We start from the raw sequence: 26,565 nt of genomic DNA, 5'->3' as shown, positions 1-26,565 counted from the left end.
AAATTTTAATTTGAGGGGGTAATGGTGGATTATACTTCTTTTCACCAAATCTTCTGGTTCATACCTCATATTTTTATCAAACATTACCTGAAAATTAATTTTCCTTGTGAATGCTTTAACATCCATAAGAATCTTAGTTAAATTTCCCTTTTTACTAGGTATAAATTTAATTCCTTTAGCTAAAAGGCTAAAATGCTCTTTGGTTAAAGAAATATGGCTAAAATTATAAATACTAAAATGTTCAAAGGTAAATCTATAGGGGTTTGTCTCATCTTGTTGAATAACACTATTCTCTAAATCGGGGTGGTTGGTAGTCTTTTGTTCTAGTACCTCCCCCTCCCCCGAAAATTTGAAGACCAATACTGTTGTTCATAACCTTCTGTGTTTTTTAACCTCTCAGATCTTCGCAACGGGGGGTATTCAGAAACATCAAGATCAGTGATCCAAGCACTTACTACTGCATTTTCCTTGTTACTACTTTCAAGCCCTCCTTCCATAATATTTTTATCCCAAAACCTCCCCTTCGTTTTTGGTTTCGGCTAACTTGTCTTATTTCTGTAATCAGTTAAATCTCTTTCAAGCTTTTTTTATTTTTCTCTTAATCAACTCATCATATTCATCATTTATATCAGTAAAAATATTATCATACTTAACTTTTTCATCTGGCATTGTAAAAATCAAATAATTTCTAATACATTCATTAAGTACATCAATTTCTTTAAGCTCAGCTTTGATGCTACTGTTTTCTTCAACTATACATCTTAGAATTTCCAGCCCACATCTGTTAAACACTTCTATTAAATCATTATAAAAAACACTTCCTTCTACCACATTATTAGGGTATTTAAAACTCTTTGTCCTTTGGGGACTATACTTTCATTAATACATTCCTTCCAATAGCAATTCTCAATGTCTAAACTTTTACATTTATATAACAACTTATGAAACTTAGTGACTTTTGTTTTTTAGGAATCTGTTACTGGCCCAGGTTTAAACACTGTCACAAAAATTAGAGGAAAAACTAACCTGTAGCCATTCCTTTAGCTCAGTCTGCTTATGTCCAAACAAATTTAATGTCCTTGGGTCTTGCCCAGGTGATATAGCAGCTGAATTGCTAGTATGTGTGTCCCCGGTCTGGTCTGCGCTTCTGAGAAGCATCGGCATTCGAATAAACTTGGTTTCAGGGCTTTTAAATCCATTAATATTTCCACGATTGTGTCCGTTTTAATTTAAGGTGCCATGTGTTTCGTATTGGCGTCTCCTTGCTCCATTATTCAGAGAGACTTCCTGGTTCCACCCTCCTTGAATTTGAGATACTGCTACGATCATTGATTTGTTGACGCCCCTATGCCAATCAATTGAGAAAGTTGACCAATCAACTTTCTAGTTTGCCCCAGTTCCTCCTTTCTACTTCTTTCTTCACTGTTTATGCTTGTTTCGCCTTCCATGAATGAAAAAAACTAGTAAAGCAACTACAAATTCACAACAGCTTCAACTCCAAACTGGTAAACCAAAAAAGAAGCAACTTGTCCAGCAAAACAATAAAGCCAGGAACAGCACAGAGACTTAATCACGATTTATTGAAATAAAACTCAATTACATCAAACATAAACTCTCAACAGTACGTTTTCGTTTGTAAAGCACTTCCTCAGATGTGGGCTGTACCGTTCCCATAAGCCTTTTATACTTATTTGTAAGACTAAATCAAGTAATTAGCCAATCAAATGGCTAATAAAACCCTTTGTACAAAACTATTTATATCTATAAATATAAAATCACTGTCCTGTTTAAGATTTTATTATAAAGAAAAAGACATTCACATAAAACACTTATTAGAATCAAAACTTTCCATTTCATTGTATTAAAACATATTCTAAATATAACTTAAAACACATTTATTCTGATTGATTTCAAAAGTAACTTTTTGGTTGCCTTTACGCTCCATCTTGTGGCCTTTTCATGAAACTTCATTCAAACACATTTAGTTAACAGGTACTTTCTCCTAAAGCAACCTATAAAACATATTTAAAACACAATAAATCTAAGACATAAAAGGAATAAAACCCACATTCAAATTATCTTACTATATACAAAATTGATCATTAAAAACTAAAATATATAAATATATAAATGAATAAATATATGGAAGGCTTGAAAGAAAGCAAAAAAACTGACTCAACATAAGTGCATGGTGAATAAAAATGCATGTTAGGAATAGGTAGATAAAATAATAATGAATAAATAAATAAATCAAACAGAATAAATGTGTTTTAAGTTATATTTGGAATATGCTTTAATACAATGAAATGGAAAGTTTTGATTCTAGTAAGTGTTTAATGTGAATGTCTTTTTCTGTATAATAAAATCTTAAACAGGACAGTGATTTTTATAGATATAAATGGTTTTGTACAAAGGATTTTATTAGCAATTTGATTGGCTAATTACTTGATTTAGTCTTACAAATAAGTATAAAAGGCTTATGGAACGGTACAGCCCACATCCGAGGAAGTACTTTATAAACGAAAATAAGAAGTTATGTACTCACCATAACGTTCCATCTGAGTAGGTAAACTTCATTTGTCAGCAACCTTTGGGAATTGGATCTGAGCCGGCAGTTTTCAACAGCTTTAGATCCGAGCTCCTCCCCTTACCCATTATCCCCTGCCAACCCTGACTGACCTCAGATCAAGTTTGCCCAACAGCAGAAACTGCTAGCAATGATTAATCCCAAGATAAGTGGGTAAAACCCATAGACCTGAGTATGAGAACATTCGCAAGTGAGGGGGCAGGAGGGAGGGATGGTTGCTGACAAATGAAGTTTACCTACTCAGATGGAACGTTATGTTGAGTACATAACTTCTTAATCTGGAGTAGTTAACTTCATTTGTGCAGCAACCTTTGGGACAGAGTCCCCAGCTACCTAAATCTTGGACGGCCTTCATGGAAGGATGTTCCGGAGCACTGCAGAGCCAAAGGATACTGCAGAGCCAAAGGATGCTCTCCCTCTGGAGATAATGTCCAATTTGTAGTGATTGATAAAAGTATGAGATGAAGCCCAAGTGGCTGCCAAGCAAATATCATCCAAAGAAACTCTAGCTCTAAATGTCGCAGAGGTAGACAGATAGAGTAGAGTGGGCATGGACTCCCTGAGGTGCAGGCCTGCCCGAACTTTCGTATGCTAAAAGGATACACTGTGAAATCCATCTAGAGAGTGTGACTTTAGACACAGATTTACCCAAGTTAAATTTGGCAAAGGAGACGAACAACTGGTCGGATTTCCTATGACCAGATGTCCTGTGGATGTAGAAGTGAAGTTGTCTATGCACATCCAATGAGTGTAATTTGTATTCCCCTTTGTTATGGTAGTTAGGAAAAAAGACCGGCAAGTTGATGGACTGGTTAATATTTGACTCAAGAGGCAACCTTGGGAAGAAAGGAGGGATTGGTCCTGAAGTAAAGTCTATCCTTGTAAAAGGTCAAGTATGGTGGTTTTACACAAAGGGCCTGTAGTTCAGAGACCCTTCGAGCCGAAGTGATAGCGACAGGAAAGGCCGTTTTCCATGATAAGAATTTAAGATCTATGGAAGTTGCAGGCTCAAATGGGGGAGCTGTCAAGGCCTGAAGCAACAGTGTTAAATCCCAAGGAGGGACTACATCCTTCACTGGGGGTCTGAGCAGAAAGGTGCCCTTCAAAAAGGTCTTACACAATTTCGTGCTGATCAAAGGGCCCAATTAATTTCCAACGTGATAATGAGAGATAGCTGCTAGTTGGACCTTGACTGTGGAGGAACTAGCCCCCTGATGAAACAGTCCTGACAAAGTCTAATATAGCGGGCAAAGGAGCTGTAAAAGGATCTAAATTTTTGCGTTCCACCCAAATGGAGAAACGTTTCCATTTGCTGCTATAGATCTTTCTAGTAGAAGGCTTGTGCACAGCTACTAGAATGGTTTTAACTGGAGAAGAGATACCAGGAGTCCTAGCTATGAGTGGAACTGCAGCAGCCAAGCTGTGAGCTTGAGGTTGTCCAGGTTCGGGACTGGGAGATCTAGGGGGTGGGATATTAGATCCGGACGGGGATCCAGAATCCAAGGAGGATTCACCAGATGAGACCAAAGGTAAGGGAACCAGGTTTGACGAGGCCAAAACGGGGCAATGAGCATAATCCTGCTCCCTAACCGACTGGCTTTCTGAAGAAACTTCAGCATCAGAGGAAGAGGAGGGTAAGCATAAAGAAGACCGGGAGGCCAAGCATGCACCAGAGCGTCTCTCGGGGGGGTTCCCCGGAGGGGGAAATGAAAGCGAAGTAGTGGTAACATTTTGTGTTCGAGGGAGAGTCAAAGAGATCGTAACAGGGTTGACCCCATTTGGCGAAGATCCGATTCGCTATCTCGGGATTCAGAGACCACTCGTAAGGTAAAAGGATGGTGCGACTTAGTTTGCCCGCTACGATGTTGGACCGTCCCGGAATGTGCATTGCTATGAGAAAGCGGTTGGTGGAGATCGCCCATTCCCTCACCCTCATGGCCTCTCGATAGAGTGGGTAAGACCTGGTTCCCTCCTGTTTGTTGATGTACCAGGCAACCGACATGTTGTCCGTCTGAATCGCAATCGTTCCTACAGGAAGAAGGTCCTGAAGTGCTGCAACGCTAACAGCACTGCCCTCATCTCTAGGACGTTGGATATGCAGTGAGGTCTCTGTGAGGTCCCATGTGCCTTGGACTGTCCTGCCCGAACAATGCCCCCCCCACCTGAGGCGGGAGGAGTCCGTGGTCACCGTGGCTAGTGGAGGGGTCATAGAAAAGGGGCGTCCTTGCTGAAGGTCCGGAGATTGGAGCCACCATAGGAGGGCCCTCTTGCAGGCCCTGCTGAGGGGAACGGGATGGCTCAGAGGGTAGTGAAGAAAGGACCACTGGACCTGGAGGATCCATTGTAAGACCCTCATGTTCAAACGTGCCATTGGCAATAGGTTGATCGCTGCCATTGAGCCAAGAGCCCTCAGGACCAATTCCGCCGGGGAAGCTGGAGATTGCAGAATGGCCTACACATGTAGCCTCAAGGATAGTAGCCGGTCTGTGGTCAAGAAAGCTAGGAGCTTGTTTGTGTCCAATCTGGCCCCTATGAAGTCTATAGTCTGAGTCGGAGTAAGAGACTACTTCTCTATGTTGACTGATCCCCAGCCAGGGAGCTAGACGAAGAAAGTAATTTCTGGCTGCACAGAGTAGATGCCTTGTTGGGGCGGTCAGGAGCCAGTCGTCCATGTAGAGGAAGACCTGCATTCCCTGGAGCCTCAGGTGGGCCGCTATCACTGCTAACACTTTGGTGAACACCCTGGGGGCTGTGGTGAGACCAAAGGGGAGGACCCTGAATTGGAAATGACTGGCTCCCAGCCGGAACCGGAGGAACCTCCTGGATCGCCTGTTCATCAGAATGTGGTAGTACGCATCCTTGAGGTCTATAGAGCACATCCACTCATTCTCCTGCAAAAGGGGGAGAATGGATTGAAGAGTGACCATGCAGAACTTCTCTTTGGTTACTGACAGGTTCAGGGAAGAGAGGTCGAGGATCGGTCTTAAGTCCCCAGTCTTTTTTGGCACCAAGAAGAACCTTGAGTAAAAACCGGACCCGCACTGGTCTGGGGGGATGTGTTGGATGGCTCTTTTTTCCAGCAAATGATGGATTTCCATTGCTGCCGCCTCCCTCTGATCAGGTGGGACATCGGGGAGGTATCTGGGGCTGCGTGGGTAACGAGAAAAGGGAATTTGGTATCCACTGGATATAATGCGAAGCACCCAGTGGTCTGTCGTGATGGACTCCCAAGCTGCTGGGTGCTTCGAGAAATGCCCCCTCCCGACTGCTTCGAGAAATGCCCCCCCCCCCCGACTGCCTACAGAGTGGAGCAGTCTGGCAACCCTTCAGAGGTGTTGCATTGGTTGGTCTGAGAAGGGTTCTCTGGATCCAAAGTTCCACGAGCACCCTCTGCCTCTAGGGTGGCGTCCACTCTGCCCTCCTCTGCCGCAGAAGGGCTGGGAGTCCGGAGCGGGACAGGACTGTTGTGACTTCCGGAACCACATCTTCTTCTGTCCCTTTTGGTTCTTAGAAAAGGACCTCTGGGGAGCAGAGAAGCGGACTCCGATGGCAGACATTTTCCTGTCCTTTTCGCTCTGGACCAAGGTATCTCGCACGGTTTTGCCGAAGAGAGCAGAACCATCAAAAGGGGCATTAGCGAATGACGCCTTAAAGGGTTCCACGAAATCACAGTTCCGGTGCCAGGCCTGACATTTCATAACAAGGCCCGCTCCGCCGGCTCTAGCGGCTCCTTCCGTGGCATGAGACAGAAGCCGCATAGAGGTGTTAGATATGGATCGCAGAGTGGCCATGCAGGTAGAGTGCAATTGTTTGTCCTCCGCCGACATGGACACAGGGGGCGACGCAGTGTACTCTTTGATAAGGTCCCACTGCAGTCGGAGCACATGTGCCATGTAGTTCAGCGACCTCACAGAGAAGGTAGCCGAACTAAACACCCTCTTCCCTAGGCAATCGACCGAGACTTCTTGCTCGGGGGATGAACCGAGGGACTCTCCTGAGCAAGTACACTCTTGGTGGCCGCCGCCACCAACATGGCATCTACAGGGGGACCCTTACTCCAGTGGGACTTGTCAGAGGGTGGGCTAAGGATCTTGTCCGGGCGCTTGGGGACTGGCTCCACAGTGTCCGGCTCCTTCCACGCCCTGGTAGTGATCAAGTCTACCAGGGGGTCGGCCAGAGGGGACACTCAAGCGATAGACCGGCCTGCTTCAAATGCCTCCAGGAACACGGATTCGTCCGAGGTAGGCTTTGGGGCAGACCACCCCCCCTTTATTCTGAGCATCTCCATGATGTCACCAAATGAGACATCTTCGGGGGGGTGATCTTGGGGAGGCTTCCCCTTCCTCCAAATCAGTGTCCTCAGTCAAGGACTCGGGGGAGTCCAGGTGCCTACTCTTGCACCTTCGCTTGTGAGGGATCTCCTCAGGGGGGCTGTCCGAGGAGGTCTCACCAGCAACTTCTTGTTCCAATGGAACTACCTGGGACGTCAAAGCAGGCTGTCCCTGGGGCCGGGTGATGGAAGCCGGGCCCAACTGAGGAGTGCAGGGTGGAGCCGTGGCAAGGGTCGGGGGCCTGGAATCCCTCGACAGAACCCTCTCACCACGTCAAATGCCGAGGGAGAGCTGCTCTCTCTGGGATCTGAAAGCAGACTCTCCTTCGGATCTGACGGACGGATCGGGGCTGGCGCCGAAGCGATCGGATCCGATGGACCAGCATGCTCAGACCCGGACGGAGCCGAAGGCATACCGATACTGTCGGATCCGAAGCTCAGCCCTCGGCTCCGAGAGTTCGGATCTGAAGAAAATGGACCAGACAGACTCGAGTGAAGTGTTGGTGCCGAAGTACCCAAGATTATCAGTGCCGACACACCCCCGGCTCCAAGGCTGCCCGGCTCCGGAGACTCCAAACTCGGGAAACGGGACGGAGAAGGAGCTATCGGGGCAAAGAAGGGGGCCAATCTCCCCCCCCCCCCGGAGGGGGGGAGGCAGGAGCACTCCCATCTGCAGTTGGGCCTGGAGGAATCTTCTCATCATCCGGTCCAAATCTGCATCTGAGAGACTTCTCGTAGATCTCAATGAGGCCACCGGGGCGGGAGTGTCGCCTCAATGACCTCGAAGGAGATCGGGTCTCCTCCTCCTCAGGACCCGGTGAAAAGCACGGGACCGGATCAGAGAAGGAGGAGACCCAAGAAGACCTGGAGGGGGAAGACCGCTTAGCCAGGGGGCCCGAACGGAGGCCTCGGCCTGCTGCTTGTGGTGCTTCTCCCTCCTCCTTTCTTTCCTGGCCTCCCTCTCCTCCAGGCCTAAGGCGGGAGGTTGAGTCCCGGCCGGGGGGAGGGAAGCAGGAGTGGCAGCCGCCGCAGCGGGAGCCACGGGAGGACCGGAGGTAGAAGCAGAGTCCGGGGGCAGAAGAACCGCCAGAATCAGCTTAGACCTCCGGTCCTTGAGTGCCCTGGGGTTGAACGCTGCATAAATGGTACAACCAGGGGACAGGTGTTCAACCCCAAGGCACAATACACACAGAGTGTGACCATCCGCTAGGGACAGCTTATGGCCACACTCGGTGCACTTAGAAAACATCATCTTTGGGGCCTCAGACATACTTAAAGAAACTCACACACACTACACCCCAAACACTCACACACAACCCTGACGGAACCACGAAGGAAGTGGGTGGATAACTACCTGAGATAAATAGAAATAAAATAATTTAGACTAAGAGAGTTTAGACTGAAAAGGGGGCTAAACACACTCTAACACCAAAGATTAAAGAAAAGTAGTAAAAAGGTAAAATTTTCTCACAAAGAGAATGAGAACGCCTGGAAACTCTCGATCAAGCTGCTGAACTAAACCGCGGCAAACTATATCTGAGGTCAGTCAGGGTTGGCAGGGGATTGTGGGTAGGGGAGGAGCTTGGATCTAAAGCTGTTGAAAACTGCCGGCTCGGATCCGAGGTCGGATCCGATTCCCAAAGGTTGCTGCACAAATTAAGTTAACTACTCCAGATCGTACTGTTGAGCGTTTATGTTGCAATTGAGATTTATTTCAATAAATCATGATTAAGTCTCTGTGCTGTTCCTGGCTTTATTGTTTCGTGAACAAGCTGCTTCTTTTTTGGTTTACCAGATAAATAATATAAGTTGAGTCACATTTCCTTTCCATAAAATCAGTATGTTATCTAAAAATCTGTAATAAGCATGTTCTAAGAGGCGCATAAAAGAAATCTCCCCAAATCTCAAAAAACTCCAAACCTACCTAATGGTAATGCTGCTCCTCAGCGATCACTAAAGGACATACAAAAAGCAACATCAACCATCTCACATAAGCCCACACCTAATGGTCCCCCAAGAATAAAGCCCATAAGGCATGTGTGTGATACAGAGTGGACAGGGAGACAGGATCTACAATAATCATGCATGTACTGAAGTTACTGCATTCCAGGTACCAATATGATTCTATCATAGTCCTTGCTGGTGTAAATGACCCGAGACATACCCTACTGGACTATATGAAAATAGACGTAATGGATCTCTTGGAATGTGTCACAGATAAACATGAACCTCGCATTAAGTAGCATTCTACCCTCACCAGGGATGATGGCCCAGTATTAACATAAAATGATTAATTTTAATAATTAGCTTAGTTTCTGGTGTCACTCCTGAGGCATCCAATATCTGTCAACATGAGAGAAAATGGTCAAAAGACCACATTGTTTTGTCAAGAATGGATTGCATCTGCCCCACCCCTCAGGCTTTCAGATACTGGCTAAAACTTTATCTACCCCTTAGACTCTTTTTTTAGGCAATTCCAAAAAGACAAACTACCAACATAGTGAAAAAGTTTACAAGGAACCTTAAGGTGTTACTGCTCAGAGCTTAAAGAAAAAAAACTACAGAACTTTCAATCTCTCCTCACTCTGGAGGATGGAGAAATCTGTGCCATGACCGAGATTTGGTTTAAAGCCATAGAAAGTACTCAAGGAAGTGCAAGGATGCAGTGCCTTCCACACAATCAGACCAACAACAGCACAGACTGGGGCCAAAGTCGGAGGTATAAACATGATTCCAGGTTGGTTGAATAGGATGGTACCACGGAGCTCTTCACATGCAGGTCTCTCACCATATCACAAAGGAGGTGATAAGTTGTTCTAGTGACAACCAGGTAAACATAGATACAGGAATCAAATTAGATTATGTTGAAAAAGAATTATGCATACTGCATCCAAACAAAGCATAGGGAGGAGAATGAATTAGTAATAATGACCTGAGAACATTTCAGCAAGAACTTAAACTACCATTATATCGACTATTTACTAGATCATATAAATATGGAAAGATTTCTCAATATTGGAGACATGCGTTTATTAGGATTAGAGGATTATAGGAAGTTACTAGCTATTGGCCTTGAGGCCCTACAAGCCTAGCCAAGAATTTAGTCCATGCTCCAACGCATGGACAAAGGTGGAATTCCAGGGGTGTATTTTCTTTCCCCATCCAATTATCCAAGTTGTGCTGAAAAAGGGTTAATGAGGTACTCTGCTTAGCATGTTATTAAACCTGTCTTTAACGGAAAAGGGGAGTAGGACAAACCCAGTCATACAGACCCTTAAGTCTACTTTCATGTTGTGGAAAAATAATGGAGAAGGTAATACTGGATAAGTTATTGTCAGAACTGGATAGGTTGGGACTTGAAACCATATATCAGCATGCATAAGTTGAAAATAGATCTATTACCACCTGTAACATGATGTTCTACAATAATATAACAGCAGCTATGAACGAAAAATTGTGCTGTGCTATAATTTTTAAAGATTTAACTTCAGCAATTAACAGGGTGATACATAAAACACTGATAAATAAATTAGAACTAGGTATAAATGTACTCTTGATAAGATGGACAGCTTAGAACATGGCTAGTATCATACAGCAACTGGACAGGTGAAATCCTTGGTTAGAGTCAGGATGCCCCTCATGTACTCGTGATAAGATGGACAGCTGTACAGCTTACATATAGGACATGGCTAGTATCATACAGCAACTGGACAGGTGAAAGTCTTGGCTACAGTCAGGGTGTCCCTCAGGGTTCTGTCCCAGGCCCTTACTTGTTTAGATTGTATCTTCCAGACCTAACTTTTTAATCTGAGGTGTTCTATGGTCTGTATGCAGATGACCTGGCAAGTGTTCTCTTATCAGAACCAGAACCAGAATCACATTGATGCCAAGTATGTACACATACAAGGAATTTGACTCCAGTTTCAGTGACTCTCCAAGTATGAATTACATAAATGACACCCATACAACTATTAACAAGACAAATGACATACATACAACTATTAACAAGACAAATGACATACATACAACTATTAAGAACGAGACAAAAAAAGTAAATATACATACACACACAAGGTGCAAAGTGCAACTCAGTGCAAGAAAAATAAACTTTTAGTTATGTACTTACCATAACTTTAGATGTATGGGATCCATCTCGCCTACATTCTGTACTGATGGGTTTGGAGCCGATCCTCGGCTCCGACTCGGCATGCTCTACTATAGAACAAAGTCTCTTATTGGCTGAGCTATCTCACATCCCAGGATGCACCACCACTGCTTCCCCAGATCTTGTTTGTCCGCACACATGCACACACACATAGACTGTTGATAAAATATTGCCAGGTGTTTCAAGATGAAACAGCTGAACTCGAACCGTCCGGTCTCTTCTGATCTCCAAGGCAGGGGGAAGGAGGGTGGAGTTAGAATGTGGCTGAGATGGATCCCATACATCTAAAGTTATGGTAAGTACATAACTAAAGATGTAATGTGATCCTATCTACATTCTGTACTGATGGGACAGTGTCCCTAGCACCTGATTCCTGGGTGGCTCACTGGAAAACACTCCTGAGAACTGTGGAACCGAAGAGCTCGCTGAGATGCCACGTCCAATTTGTAATGAGAAACGAAGGTGTGAGGAGAAGACCACGTAGCCGCAGCACAAATGTCACTAATGGCAAGCTTGGAATGAAAAGCTGCCGAAGTAGACATAGCCCTGGTAGAATGAGCTTTCACTGTACCTGTAAGCACTTTATTAGAAAAGAAGGAAGTATGACTGATACAGTCTCTGATCCACTTGGCAATAGTGACTTTCGTGACGGCTTTGCCCAATTTATTGTCCAAAAAGGACACAAACAACTGATCTGTTTTCCGTGTTTGGTGCGTCCTATCCAAATAGAAGCGTAATTGTCTGTGAACATCCAAGGTGTGAAAGATGTATTCCACTCTGTTTGAGTACTTTGGGAAGAAAACTGGAAGTTCCAATGATTGTTGCAGACAAAAATTAGAACAAACCTTAGGAACAAAGGATGGGTTCGGTCTGAGGGATACTCTATCCTTGTGAAAAAACAGGTATGGTGGTTTGACACATAGGGCTTGAAGTTCCGAAACTCTCCTGGCTGATGTAATTGCAACTAATAAAGCAGTCTTCCAAAGAAAGAAATTTTAAGTCACAAGTTGCTGCCGGTTCAAAGGGGGAAGAGGTCAAAGCACCTAACACCACATTAAGGTCCCACGGTGGAGTGGGATGAGATATCGGGGGCCGTAGCAGCCCAGCACCTTTCATGAAGGCTTTACACAACTTGTTGCTCATCAAAGGTGATTCTATGCTCTCACGAAAATTGGAAATGGCTGCCAATTGAACCTTGATGGTAGAGACCGAACAACCTTGATTGAACAGAGAAGCTAAAAACTTCAGAACCTCTGACATCGGGGCTGTCATGGGGTCTAGGCCCCGGAGTTGGGCCCAAATAGCAAATCTCTTCCATTTGCTGCTATACATTTTCTTAGTAGAAGTCTTGTGGGCAAAAAATTTAATTGCCAAAGAGGCCTCTTGGGGGAAAGAGGAGGGCCCTGAATTCCCCGGGGGGCATACTGCCCACTGGGGTCAAGGTTGGCTTGGGGGAAAGGGCCGTCCGGCTTTTAAGAAAGGGCCGACTTAGGCCAAGGGGCAAAAACCCCAAGGAAGCCCGGGATCCCTTTGGGAAAAGGGGGAATGGGGCAAAAACCGGTCCAATTAGGGGGCTCCGGGAACCCCAAGGGGTAAAGGGGAAAAACTTTCTTTTTAGGGGTTCAAAAGGCGAAAAAGGATTTCCCCTCTTCAAAAAACTGGGCCAGTCTTCAGGCCCTCGGAGGGGGGTATTCTTCAGCGTGGTTCCAGGACCCTGGAATGGGTTGCCCGAAAGGGGGGGGGCCCCCCAAACCCCCATATCATGGTTTCCAAAAGGGGTGTTTGGCCCTCCCTGCTTTTCATACCGCTAGCAGGCGGCTAACAACCCCCTGGGGGGAAGGATCGAGCAAACCCCCCTTTTTCAAATGTTGATGGGGGGAGACCCCGGGCCCTTCCGGCTGCCGCCCGGGTTTGTCCCCCCCCCTCGGGAGGGCCGATCAAGTGGCCAGGGGGGGAAAACCCCCCGATCCATTGGGAGGAAAGCCCCCCGGGCCCCCGGGGCCGGCGAAGGGTACGGGGTTGAAAAGACCACTATAAAGGGCCCCTGGAGAATCCTCTTTAAACCTTCCGGGGGGGCAGGGGGGGGAAACCAACAGGGGGACCCCTGGGGGGGCTTTTAAGCAACTTTTGGCGAAGCCCCCCGGGAAGTCCCCCCAAGCTACCCCGAAAAAGGGGAAGGGAAACCCGCTTTTTGGGTTTTTTTTTTTCCCCCAAGATTTTAATTTTGGGGTGATCGGGGGAAAAAGGGAAAAGGCCGGGAGGAAACACCTGGTTAGATTCCGGGGAGCACACCGCCCTTTGGTAAAACCCCGGGGGGTTGGTAACCCAAAAGGGGCAGTGCAAAAAAAAAAAGGTTCCCAGGCTGGCGCATGCCCTGGTGACTTGGGGTTAAATACGCCTTTAACAACACACCAAACATTTTCCCCCCCGGAAATATTAAGGGAACCAACACCACTATTTTACCGGAGATAAAATCCTCAACTTTTTACCAAAAGAATTTTAGAATCCCTTTCTGGGGGGACTTGGTACCCCTTTTGAAGGTTTGGGGTTTGAGGGGGAGGCTGGGGGGGGGCCCGGGTTTTTGGGGGGGGGGGGGGGTTAGGGGTTTGGGAAACCCCGGGATTCCCCCCATCTTATTAACTCCCGGGCCCAGGGCCCCCGGGGGAAGGGGGGAATCCTTCAGGGACGGGAAGGGTTGGGGCCAAAAAAGGGAGGGCTAGGGGGGCCCCGCCGTTTGGGGGTTTCCGAAAAACCCCCCCTTTGCCTCAGGGGGACCCCTTGCGGGTTTTTGGTCCAAAACCACACCCCTTTTTGTAAGGCCTAAAGGGGAAAAAATTCGGCGAAAGCTTATTTGAACGGCAAGGGTTTTACCGGGGGTAAAAACAAGGGCCCTCGGGCCAAAAGGGAAAGACCCCCCCAAAAGCCCCAAGGGGCTTGCTGGGAAGAAACACCGCCCCTTGCCCCCCGGCCCAAAAAGGGGCCCTCTGGGTTCAAAGGGGGGTAGCCAGTGGACAACGTTGGGAACGCTGGGATTTACCGGGGATCTGAAAGTTCCGAAGTTCGAAGTCTGAATCCCTAATTCGGCCAAAAAAAAGGGGTTTAAGAAAGGGGTGCGTTTCCCCCGATCCATGCTCCTGACTTTTTATTAGGAGGATGGACGGACTTGAAGCCTCTGCCACATCTTGTTGGGTAGCAGATGCCACCACCGGGCCTACAGCCACCCTTGGGGAAAAACCTTTTTCAAAAAAATTTTTTGGGGGAGCTGGCACGGTTCCACAAAAGGGGGGGTTTTCCCCCCCGAGATCAAATCCAGAAACTCAAGGGGAACACCCCGGAGGCGGAGGGCTGAGCCCAAGGCCTTGAGGAAACCGACCTCAGCGAAGGGGGGTTTTGGGCTGCCAGTCCCTGTTTTTTAGGATTTCCAAAAAGTTCAAAGGAGACATCATCCGAGGCGACTTGGGGACCCTCCGCATCATCGAGGGCGGGTCCGGGGAGACTTCAGGGGGGTCCGTGCTTCCTCTTGCACTGTCTCTTCCTGGAGGTTCCTCCAAGACCGGGGACCTCCCGGAAGGGGGGAACCCCCGGGGGGGGGCCTCAGGCCCCAGGGCTCCGCTGTCTTTAGACAGGGGACACAAAAGGGAACCAGTTCCTGCCAAGGGAAGGTGCGGTGAGAGTGGAGGTGGCCAAAAAAGATTTTGGCCACCCTCATGGCCCAAGGCGGGACCCCAGAGTCCTGGGAAGGTCCAACCCCCAGGCCACAACAGTAGCCACTCCCCCAGCACCAGAGGAGGCTGGAAAAAAATCGGTCCCGGGGCCCCCCGGGGCGAGGAGGTCCGTGTCAACTCCCACCAAGGCGGGTTGGAGTAAGGGTCGAGCCAACCCAAAAACCCCCACGCTCCACCAGCACCGACTCCAACGTGCCAGGCTGTTGGAGGAGGAACCAAGACAACAGGGTGGGCAACCGGGCCCCGGGGACTGGGCGGAGCCAAACCAACTTTTGAAAGACCGGGGACTGAAACAGCCTTTGAAGCACCCTGTCTATGTCCGAATCCCTCAAGACCGAGAAGAGATCGAACGGGGGCGACTTTCCACGGTTCCAAGGACTGGGGACCGGGTCTCGAAAAAATCGTGCCGACTCCACAATTGCAAATTTCCCGGCCGGGACTTCCCCAAGGGGGAAAAGTCTGAGCGGGGAACTCTCGGCCCAAGACAGTGGAGCCGATGAAGGTGACCCGCCTCAGCCAGCCCGGGGCCCCCGAGGAGTCGAGGCTGGAGGCATCGAGGCAGACCCCCCCTCGGCCCAAGTCCGTGGAATGGAGAAGCCTGCCGAGATTTTTTTGGGCCCGGGTTCCGCGGGCTGGTCAGCCCCATTTCTTCTTCTTTGAAGGTGAAGAGGAAGAAGATAAAGCCTCCTCAAAAGAAGGTGATAAGCCCTTTTAAAATCAATTTGTTTTTTCCCCTCTTGGAGGACTCGGGGGGAAAAAGCGTGACAAATGCTACATGACTCCTGAAGATGCTTAGGGCCTAAACAAAAACACAAAGAGTGATCGTCCGGGTGGACATTTTGTAACTGCATTTAGAGCATTTTTAACCTGAAGGTCTTTTCTTTTGACATATTTAAACAAAAAATTTCCACAGAAAAACTTCAAAGTACACTAACAAAAGAAAGAAACTGAGGACAAGGCCCTCTAACAAAAGGGATACTTGAAGAAAGACTCACCAAAAATTTTAAAACAGAAAGGGCCCCCTAACTTAAACGGGGTCCTTTCCCCCAAACAAAAATTTTACCACAAAAAACCCTCTCAGTCACACAACAACGAAAACAGCTTTTGGGTATTAGCAAAAAATTTTGACAGAAATTTTAAATAAAAACTTAGCTCAGCCAAGTCCGAGACCACGCCTTTTCTGTAAAGCGCAAACGAGATCTGGGGGAAACAGGGGGGTGCATCCTGGGATTGGGGTAGCTCAGCCAATAAGAGACTTGTTCTATAGTAGGGCCCCAGTCGGAGCCGAGGATTCAACCCATCAGTACAGAATGTAGGAGATAGGATCACATTACATCAATTAACAACTGTAAACAAACAGAAAGGAGGGGAAAAGCATCCCAAACCCAATGAGATATTTACAACTAAACAAGAAAAAAGTCTAAGTAACAAGGCCAACTAGAATGAGATGAGTTTCAAATAAACAAGAAAAAGAGGTCTAATCCCAAAAAGGGCCCAAATACAGCTAATGAGATGGTTTTCCCAAACAGAAATGAAAATCTAAGTAAAAGGAATGATAATGAGATGTTATACAACTCAAGAAATGAAAAGGCTAAGTCCCAAGGAAAGAAAGAGATTTTACCAAAAAGAAATGAAAGCTAAGTCAAGGAATCAGCTAATGGGAGAAAAACAAACAAGAAATGAAGAGGTTAAGTCTAAAAACTTTGGTAAGAGTTTTAACCAAAAGAAATAAAAGGGGGTAAGTCCAACAAGGCCCAGGCTAATGAAAGGTTAACAACAAACAAGAAATTAAAATTTAAACTAAAACCCCCTAATAGAAATTTCCACTAAAAAGGGAAAAAACCTTGCTAACAAGGGCCCCTGGGCAGGTGCCACAAAAGGGACAATTAAAGGGCCTTCGTCGTCGAAGGTAACAACAGGCAAAATGAGGTGCACACCCCCTTAAAAGCTAATGACAAGTAAACACAGGTGATAAATTACTAGACTGCCCCTTAGTTACATAAATCCCCCTTGAACAAAAATCATGGGCCCGGGGTAATTAGCAATCCCAACTACAACAGGGCCAACGTTTAAATTAAGGCCATTAACTGTTAACCCAAAAGATCAAGTAAAGGACCAACATCATTAATCCAAAGGTAACCCTAAATGCCCACAAACTCAGCCCATCTTTTTAAAAAAAAAGAAAGCCATGGCAAATTCTGGGTGTAAAGATACCAAGCCCACCCAAAGGGGGAAAACACCCAACCCCTTTAAAATATAAAAGGAAACCCCAAAAACACATTGTAGTTTTGTTTTCTTATACAAAATAAACCCATCCAAAAAAAAAAAAATGTAAGGGGCAGACATAACACCCAAGGCCTAAACACACACACACACAAACAAACAAACTACGAAAACCCGTGAAAAATTAACTAAAGAGGGAGGGAAAGCCTTAACCACACACAACACTAACTATTTTGTAACAAAAAAGAGAATTTGAACAATTTTCCTGTCAGAAAACTATTTATCTCAAACCACGCCAGGAGCTCAAGAATCCGCTGTTTCTTGAAAAGCGGCAAACGTAAATCTGAGGTCAGTCAGGCGTGGCAAGGGGTTATGGGTAAGAGGGAGGAGCTAGGAGCTCGGAGTCTAAGCTTTTGAATTGCCGGCTCGGATCCGAGGTCGGATCCGATACCCACAGGTTGCAGACGAATGAAGTCTTCCTACTTCAGATCAATTGTTAACTTTTTCTGACATCGGCTGAGGCAAGAAAGAGTCCCCAACGGGGTACTTAGCTTTAGAAGTCTTCGAAGTAGTATTCGGTAGAAGTAATCTCTGATCCGACCACCGCACTTAACAGCTTCTGCTTCGCCACGCAAGAAAGACTGAGGAAAATGGCGGGCTGATGCTTTTATACCAAGACCAACAGAGATGACGCTGCGGAGTGCGACATCAGTCAAGCCGGACCCGACTTTGAACTGCCGACTGAAGGGCTGCCTGACGACAGGACAACCCAGTTGTTATGACTGCAGATGCATCCATGAAGGACATCCACATTTTCCCCCCTCTTCTAGCCTTGGGATAAGGCCTGAAGGGAGTGGAAAACCGTGCCCCTACGGCAGTTAAAGTCTTACCCTCTTGTTCACAGCGAGTCAAGGTGTCCTTTACCTTGGGTCCAAACAGAGAGGACCCATCAAAGGGAGCGTCGGCAAAGGAAGACTTGAAGGCTTCCGCAAAATGACACAGGCGGAGCCAGGCTTGTCTCCGTAGAGCAACACCTGTTCCCGCCGCTCTGCTCGCCCCCTCGGCTGCATATGAAATGAGCCTCATGGACGAGTTCGACAACGATGATAGGGTAGCCAGCTGAGAGCTAACCGTCTGGGCCAACTGCTCAGGTAAGTTACCAGAGAGGCTATCAGAAAGTTCCTTGACCAGATCCCTCTGAAGCCTTGTGAAGTGCGTCAGATAATTCAGAGACCTTAAAGTAAAGGTTGCTGAAGTAAGGGTGCGCTTCCCGTACCGATCCATGCTCCTGGACTCTTTATTAGGAGGATGGACGGACATTGAAGCCTCTGCCACATCTTGTTGGGTAGTAGATGCCACCACCAGGGCATCTACAGCCACACCTTTGTAGAGAAAATCCTTTTCGGGGGGTGCTGAAAAAAATTTATTGGGGCGAGCTGGCACCGGTTCCACAGAATCTGGGTGTTCCCACGCCCTTCGAGAGATCAAATCCAGAAGCTCGTCGAAGGGCGGATACACCCAGGAGGCGGAGGGCTGAGCCCCGAAGGCCTTGAGGAATACTGACTCCTCAGCGGAAGGGGGTTTGGACTGCCAGTCGCCTGCTGTTTCAGGATTTCCAAAATGTCCGCAAAGGAGACATCATCCGAGGACGACTTGGGGGACCCCTCCGCATCATCGAGGTCGGTGTCCGAGGTGAGAGACTCGTCAGGGGAGTCGACGTGCTTCCTCTTGCACTGTCTCTTCCTCGGAGGTTCCTCCGAAGACACTTTGGGGGAACCTTCAGGAAGGAGGGAACCCCCGATGGGGGTGGCCTCAGGCCCCAGGGCTCTGCTGTCTTGAGACAGGGGGACTACACAGGAACCAGTCTCCGTGCCAAGGGAAGGTGACGGTGAGACTGTGGAGGTGGCCAAAGAAGATTTGGCCAAAGCACTCCTCATGGCCCCAAAGGCGGGACCCCCAGAGTCCTGGGAAGGTCCAACCCCCGAGGCCACAACAGTAGACGGCACTACCGTAGCAGACACACCGAGAGGGAGGCTCGGAACCGAAAACATCGGTCCCGAAGCGCCACCCCCGGGGCCGACAGAGGAGGTCCGTATCAACTCCGACCAAGGTCGGGTTGGAGTAAGGGTCGGAGCCAACCCAAAACCTCCACCGGCTCCACCAGCACCGACTCCAACAGTGCCGAGGCTGTTGGAGGAGGAACCAAGACAACAGGGTGGGCAACCGGCTCCGGAGCAGACTGGGCCGGAGCCTAAACCAACTTTTGAAAGACCGGAGACTGAAACAGCCTTTGAAGCACCCTGTCTATGTCCGAATCAGACATTCTCGAAGACCGAGAAGAGATCGAACGAGTTCGAGTCGACTTCTCCACCGGTTCCGAAGGACTGGGGACCGGCTCCGAATAGTCTCGATAAATATCGGTGCCGACTCCACAACTGTTGCAATTTCCCTCAGAGCCGAAGTGGACTTCGGCGCCGAAGGGGAAGAGTCTGAGTGGGCAACTCTCATCGGCTCCGAAGACAGTGGAGCCGATGAAGGTGACCCGCCTCAAGCCAGCCGGCTCAAGCCAGAGGAGTCGAGGCTGGAGGCATCGAGGCAGACCGTTCCGCCCTCGGCTCCGAAGTCCGTGGAGCCGATGGAGAAGCCTGCCGAGATTTTTTTGAAGCCGGTTCCGACGGGCTGGTCAGAGCCAACGATTTCTTCTTCTTTGAAGGTGAAGAGGAAGAAGATAAAGCCTCCTCAAAAGAAGGGGTGATAAGCCCTTTTAAAATCAATTTGTTTTTCCTCTCTTGGAGGACTCGGGATGAAAAAGCGTGACAAATGCTACATGACTCCTGAGGATGCTTAGGGCCTAAACAATAAACGCACAAAGAGTGATCGTCCGTGATGGACATTTTGTAACTGCATTTAGAGCATTTTTTGAATCCTGAAGGTCTGTGCTCTTTCGACATATTGAAACAAATAATTACCACAGAAAAAATTCTTCAAAGTACACTAACAGTAATGAATAGAAACTGAGGACAAGGCCCCTCTAACTCAAACGGGATCACTTGAAGAAAGACTCACACGCAAAAGTTCATTAAGCGAGGGCAAGGCCCCTCTAACTTAAACGGGATCCTTTCCCTCAAACTAAAGAATTTTACCACAAAAAAACACACTCTCTCAGTCACACAACAACGAATAACAGCTTTTGGGTAAGTTAGCAAAAAATTTCTGACAGAAACTTTTTAAATAACAAGCACTTAGCTCAGCCAAGTCCGAGACCACGTCTTTGCTGTAGAAGCGGCAAACGAGATCTGGGGAAGCAGTGGTGGTGCATCCTGGGATGTGGGATAGCTCAGCCAATAAGAGACTTCGTTCTATAGTAGAGCGTGCCGAGTCGGAGCCGAGGATTGGCTCCGAACCCATCAGTACAGAATGTAGGCGAGATAGGATCACATTACATCAAGCATTAACAACATGTAAACAATATTGCAGAATCGTCTGAAGCCTGGGAAAAAGCATAACCCAACCTAATGAGATGAGTTATACAACTAAACAAGAAATGAAAAGCTCTAAGTCCAACAAGGCCAACTTCGAGCTAATGAGATGAGTTATACAACTAAACAAGAAATGAAGAGGTCTAAGTCCAACAAGGCCAACTACGAGCTAATGAGATGAGTTATACAACTAAACAAGAAATGAAGAGGTCTAAGTCTAACAAGGCCAACTACGAGCTAATGAGATGTTATACAACTAAACATGAAATGAAGAGGTCTAAGTCCAACAAGGCCAACTATGAGCTAATGAGATGAGTTATACAACTAAACAAGAAATGAAGAGGTCTAAGTCTAACAAGGCCAACTACGAGCTAATGAGATGAGTTATACCACTAAACAAGAAATGAAGAGCTCTAAGTCTAACAAGGCCAACTACGAGGTCAGGCTAGCCTCACAAGCCAAGGACAATTACAAGGCTTCTTCAGCTACGTTCTGAACCTCGGAGGTAACAAACAACAGTGGGCTAAACTGATGGTGAACAGCACCACCTACATGATCATAATGACATAGTAAAGCTACAGGCTGATAAATTCAGCTCAGACTTCACCGCCCACTTCCCCCAGCTCTACATGGTGAAATCCACTTGCAACATACTTCCCCCAGCTATCAGCTGGGACCAGGTGCTGGCAGCACTTGCTAAAGCCAACAGCACCCCCTCCAAGGGGCCTGACAACATCCCTGGTTGCGTCCTGAACAGTCTGCAATTAACATATCAAGGCCACTTGAGGGACTGTTCACCTACAGCCTTGAAACAGACTGCGTTCCAAGTGAATGGAGGGGGCTTCAACAGTCATTACATCCACAAGGGTAGACCATAAATGACCTACAGAACTGCAGACCCATCAGTTTAACAAGCCTAACTAAAATGCAAAGCCATGGAACAAATCATCATGGCAGTGATAAATATAGGCAATGGCAACCTACAGACACCGGGACCAAACCGATTTGGCTTTGTTAAGGGAAGGTCATGCCTACTTAACCTGGTAGACTTCGTTGAGAGAGTCATCAAAGCTATGGACACAATGCATCATTTCAGATACTACAGTTGTGCACACTGGTTTTCATAAGTTTTGTCTTCATCATCAAAACATACCAGCTTCTCATCCTGAAGAAAGAAGAAGAAAATGCCATACAGGGCATGAAGTTGCTCCTTGTGTTCAATCAGATCAAACACAGTTACCAGCCATCTGAGGAACACCACCTAGTATAAAAGGAAACAAAAACAACATTGTGAGTAGTTTTCCTTTTATTACAAATGAGCCATGCAACACACAAATCAAAGTGGTATGCAATCGATCTTAAATAAAAGAATGCATATTATCTATCTGATAAACAAGAAAATGAACCGGACAAAGACAGCCTTCAATCAGGACCCAAACGGAACGGAAAAACAAACCAAAAGTGCACAAATAAAAACAGAAGCTACGATTACATGAAATCAAATATGGCCATACAAACAGAGCTGCAAACCAGAATATACAAGAGCAGTAAAAATTACAATTCTAGAGAAATATCAAATAATCTAGGCAATATACTAAGAAGTTGCAATGTAAAGTACAGTTACGTAGGTAAACGTACAACACTAGATATTCGAATGATCACTGAAGCAGCAGACTTGGCAATATGGGTTATATCCTGCACAGGCTCTAACAGTTCCAAAGGTTGGGGCACCTTCCACCCACTCAGACCAATGACAACTTGAACACAGCTGTAGAAAAATCAGCAGTCTGGGCACCAAACCCTTCAGGGCTTTCATGCCAGCTATAACAGTGCGGCTAGAGTCTTGAAAGAGGACAATTCTGGGTAAATGCATTCAATGTCCATACCCTGGCAACAAAAACATAGCAAAAAATAATGAGACAGGAGGGGAGGGAGGAGTTACTGCAGCAGTGATCATTCAAACATCTACTGACATAGTAAGTTTACTTACACAACTGTATTACATTCATTTGATGACTGCTGCAGTAGCCTTACCTATATGGGTAGATTACCACAGCTATAAGGTTTGAAAGGAGGAGGAGGGGCCATGAGCCACTGGAGAACAGTGGCTCATGGCCCCTCCTCCTCCTTTCAAACCTTATAGCTGTGGTATAAGGTTTGAAAGGAGGAGGAGGGGCCATGAGCCACTGGAGAACAGTCAGGTCCATGAGCCCATGGAGAATGGTCAGGTCCATGAGCCCATGGAGAATGGTCAGGTCCATGAGGCCCTGGAGAATGGTCAGGTCCAAAAGGCCCTGGAGAATGGTCAGGTCCAAAAGGCCCTGGAGAATGGTCAGGTCCAAAAGGCCCTGGAGAATGGTCAGGTCCAAAAGGCGGCCTGGAGAATGGTCAGGTCCAATAGGTGGCCTGGAGAATGGTCAGGTCCAGGAGACCCTGGATAACGGTCCCAGCAAAGCAAGCTCTACACGTGGAAAAGTAGTGCAGTCTGCAGTGCTTTGTAAAAATATGTAGAGAGGATGAAGAAGTTGCCTCTAGAACACTTCGAGTCCAACACCTTACAGATTGCCACTGAAGAAGTCAAGGACCTGCAGAGCTTGCATTTTGCCCCTGCTTGGAATTGACTTATTATGGTTCAAACAAAAGGAAACAGCATGGGGAAAAAATATATAGGAAGCTTGGAATTGACTTATTATGGTTCAAACAAAAGGAAACCGCATGGGGAATAAAATATAGAAGCTTGGAATTTACTTATGGTTCAAACCAAAGGAAACTGCATGGGGAATAAAATATAGGAAGCTTGGAATAGACTTATTATGGTTCAAACAAAAGGAAACAGCATGGGGAATAAAATATAGGATGCTTGGAATTGACTTATTATGGTTCAAACAAAAGGAAACAGCATGGGGAATAAAATATAGGAAGCTTGGAATTGATTTATTATGGTTCAAACAAAAGGAAACCGCATGGGGAATAAAATATAGGAAGCTTGGAATTGACTTATTATGGTTCAAACAAAAGGAAACCGCATGGGGAATAAAATATAGGAAGCTTGGAATTGCCTTATTATGGTTCAAACAAAAGGAAACTGCATGGGGAATAAAATATAGGAAGCTTGGAATTGACTTATTATGGTTCAAACAAAAGGAAACCGCATGGGGAATAAAACATAGGAAGCTTGGAATTAACTTATTATGGTTCAAACAAAAGGAAACCGCAAGGGGAATAAAATATAGGAAAGCTTGGAATTGACTTACTATGGTTCAAACAAAAGGAAACTGCATGGGGAATAAAACATAGGAAGCTTGGAATTGACTTATTATGGTTCAAACAAAAGGAAACCGCATGGGGAATAAAATATAGGAAGCTTGGAATTGACTTATTATGGTTCAAACAAAAGGAAACCACATGGGGAATAAAATATAGGAAGCTGTGTATTTTGACACTAGCAGTCCTTATTAATTACCTTCATAAGAAATGGATAACTGGCTGGAATTTCTGAAGGTTTTGGCTCTGTCAATATCCTATCCAAATTGACCGGGAACATCCACAGTAAAAATGATCCACTCTGCTTCATTTTAGGTTCTGGAAAGAAGACAGGGGAAATGGATAGCTTGTCTCAAAGTAAACTAGGGTACCACGCTAAGCATAAATGAAGGATTAATTCTCAAGGAAACCCTGTCTGAGGAAAATGAGATAAGATTAGCTGCATAAGAAAGCTCAGCTCAGACGCTTTCAATGCAGAAATCAGTAACACTGTCTTCCATGATAAGAACCTCCAATCAACCTGAACAGGCAGTTCAAATGAAACAATAGCTCTTATCTTCAAATCAAAAATAACATTGCCAAGAAAGAACCACCTGTTTTATAGCTGGACAGATATGCTAAAAAAACTCTTTCAGTAACAGCTAAAATGAGAATGCAATGAAAAAGGAGGATCCATGTGCAGACATGCTGAAATGACCTTAAGACACAGAAATAAAACAGGCCAAAGGATAAAAACTAACAAATATTTTAGAACCATAGAAGCACTGGTCTTAGTTCTAAATGAAGCACCAACTACAAGATCTGAGTAAGTTTTCTAGTAGCAGGATTTCCTTGCTTCCTACAGTACCTTCCGACTGCTACACATGCTCAGAAATAAGGTGCCTAAAAGGTATTAAAACTCTAGGACAGAATGCTCTGGACAATCAAGCAGCCCCTGTTTTGTGCGAGTCAGTCCAGTCTGTGGCAACTGGAGTTCTTGATCAAAAATTTGCCAGTTGTTTGTAATGACTGGAGGGAAGCAGGTCTAACTGATTATTTCCCAAATCCTAAAAGACTCCCTGATTCAGTTTCCATTCATGAGGGTCTGTGGGTCCATCCTGCTCCTGCCCTATTTGTCTGCCACAACATTTTTGCTCGGACTGAAAGTGAAAAGCCACAGAATGTGACTGTGCAGAATAGCTGTATCTTAGGGTCACACCTCTCAACTGTCCAGATTTTCGCACAACATCCATATTTTTGCCGCATACTTTTGCTCTGTTCCTCTTAAAATTTGATGTTTTCTGGATTTTGGTTGCAAATCAGTGAGGAATAAATTCATTACATGACAGGCACTTGCGTTTCAGACTTCATATTCTTCAGAAAATGAATGGTAACACAGACTTTTTATTCTAGCAACCTTCTAAGTTTGTAAGAGCAATATTTAAAATTTGTCCCCCCATTATTTTTGGCTTTGTCCAGATTATTTGTGTCATGAGGTTCAAAGTTATGCTCAGGCTGCCATGGCACTAATTTGCACAGAGGGAGAAATCTACCCCCCCACCCCCAGACTGCATCTGTACAGCATTCTCTGTTATGTAGCTTACTTGCAGAGGTGGTCCAGGGGACCACAAATGATTGAGGGAATTCAGTGTACTTACAGCCGTGTTTTTATTTCTTTTTTTCCCCACCCTTTTTTGTGCGAGTTTTGGTCTGTCTTTTTTTGTTCCAAAGACAATGCACTTATACCCCCAAAGATACAATCCCCAAAGCAAACTCAGAAGCATTTGTTGTTACAGACTACAGTGACCAGGAAGGCTTCAAGCGATATTCCAACAAAACAGTTCCCTTTTTACAAATCTCAAAACTGGAATTTGAAAAGTCAGGGGGTATTTTATTTACCTTTGTTTACCAGGATGGTCCAACTTGGCCAGAAGTGCCCATTTTCAGTGGAGTCCCAGGGAGAAAAGCTCCACATTTAAGACATTTTACATATAATACAGAATTTAGATTAATAAAATCATTTAGTACACATTATTGGCAGCTATTCTCTCTCTCTCTCTCTCTATACACACACACATACATACACCAGATGGCTTTGTGGTTAAGGTCTTCGCCTCCCATGCAAAAGGTTGCAAAGTTCGATCCTAACCTCCGACCAATGCCCGTTTGGAGTTTGCATGTTCTCCCTGTGTCTCCGTGGGGTTTCTCCCATGTCCGAAACACATGCTGAGTGTTTCCATCTCAAACTTACCAATGAATGGAGCTGTGGGCAACAGCACAAACTCTACATGGTGCCTTATAGGGGGAAGAGTTGTACAGACCAACCGCTTTGGGCATCTACTGTGGTGCGCAGTATCTTCAAGACAGAACATGGATCACAGACCGTGTGCTGTGGCAGGCTATCCACTCTGTGTAAAATATGGCTCTAGGTGATTCAGGCATGTTGACTAATGTCGCTAAAAATGGGCATGGGTAGTTACTGGTGATAAGTGGGTTGAGCACCCGGCCTACTCTGACCCACGCCAGGGACCCATGCTAATGGTGGGAGGGGTATATGTGCCCCTATTGGCCAGTATATGCCCACCATAAAGCCCAGTAGCCCTGGGTCAATAAGCTACTGGCTGGCCAGTGTCTAGTTGCCCAGCCTGGGTTACCTGGGATAGCTCTGTTGAGCGAAAGCTGGACGTAAAACCAACCAACCTGCCAAACATGAACTGAGAATCGCTACACTTGATGTAGGTTCACTGACAGGAAGCAGCTTGGAAGTGGATGACATGATGATACGGAGGAGGTTGGACATCTTACGTATCCAG

At 46.2% G+C, this 26,565-nt stretch overlaps 1 protein-coding gene across 1 annotated transcript in view; it reads right to left on the bottom strand.

Annotated features, from left to right (window-relative positions):
• The window catches only part of CENPI (centromere protein I), a 2,543,587-nt gene that overhangs the window by 2,108,786 nt on the left and 408,236 nt on the right, over window positions 1–26,565 (bottom strand). The window contains exon 4 of the mRNA XM_044057225.1: window positions 21,663–21,770. Within this exon, the coding sequence (XP_043913160.1) occupies window positions 21,663–21,770 (108 nt within the window). The remainder of the gene's footprint in view (window positions 1–21,662; window positions 21,771–26,565) is intronic.

This window comes from Protopterus annectens, chromosome 15.part0 (assembly GCF_019279795.1).
Source record: "Protopterus annectens isolate FY-2018-M chromosome 15.part0, PAN1.0, whole genome shotgun sequence".
Classification (NCBI taxonomy): Eukaryota; Metazoa; Chordata; order Ceratodontiformes; family Protopteridae; genus Protopterus; species Protopterus annectens.
The sequence above is the reverse complement of the archived record's forward strand: the minus strand, read 5'-3'. Positions and strand labels throughout refer to the sequence as shown.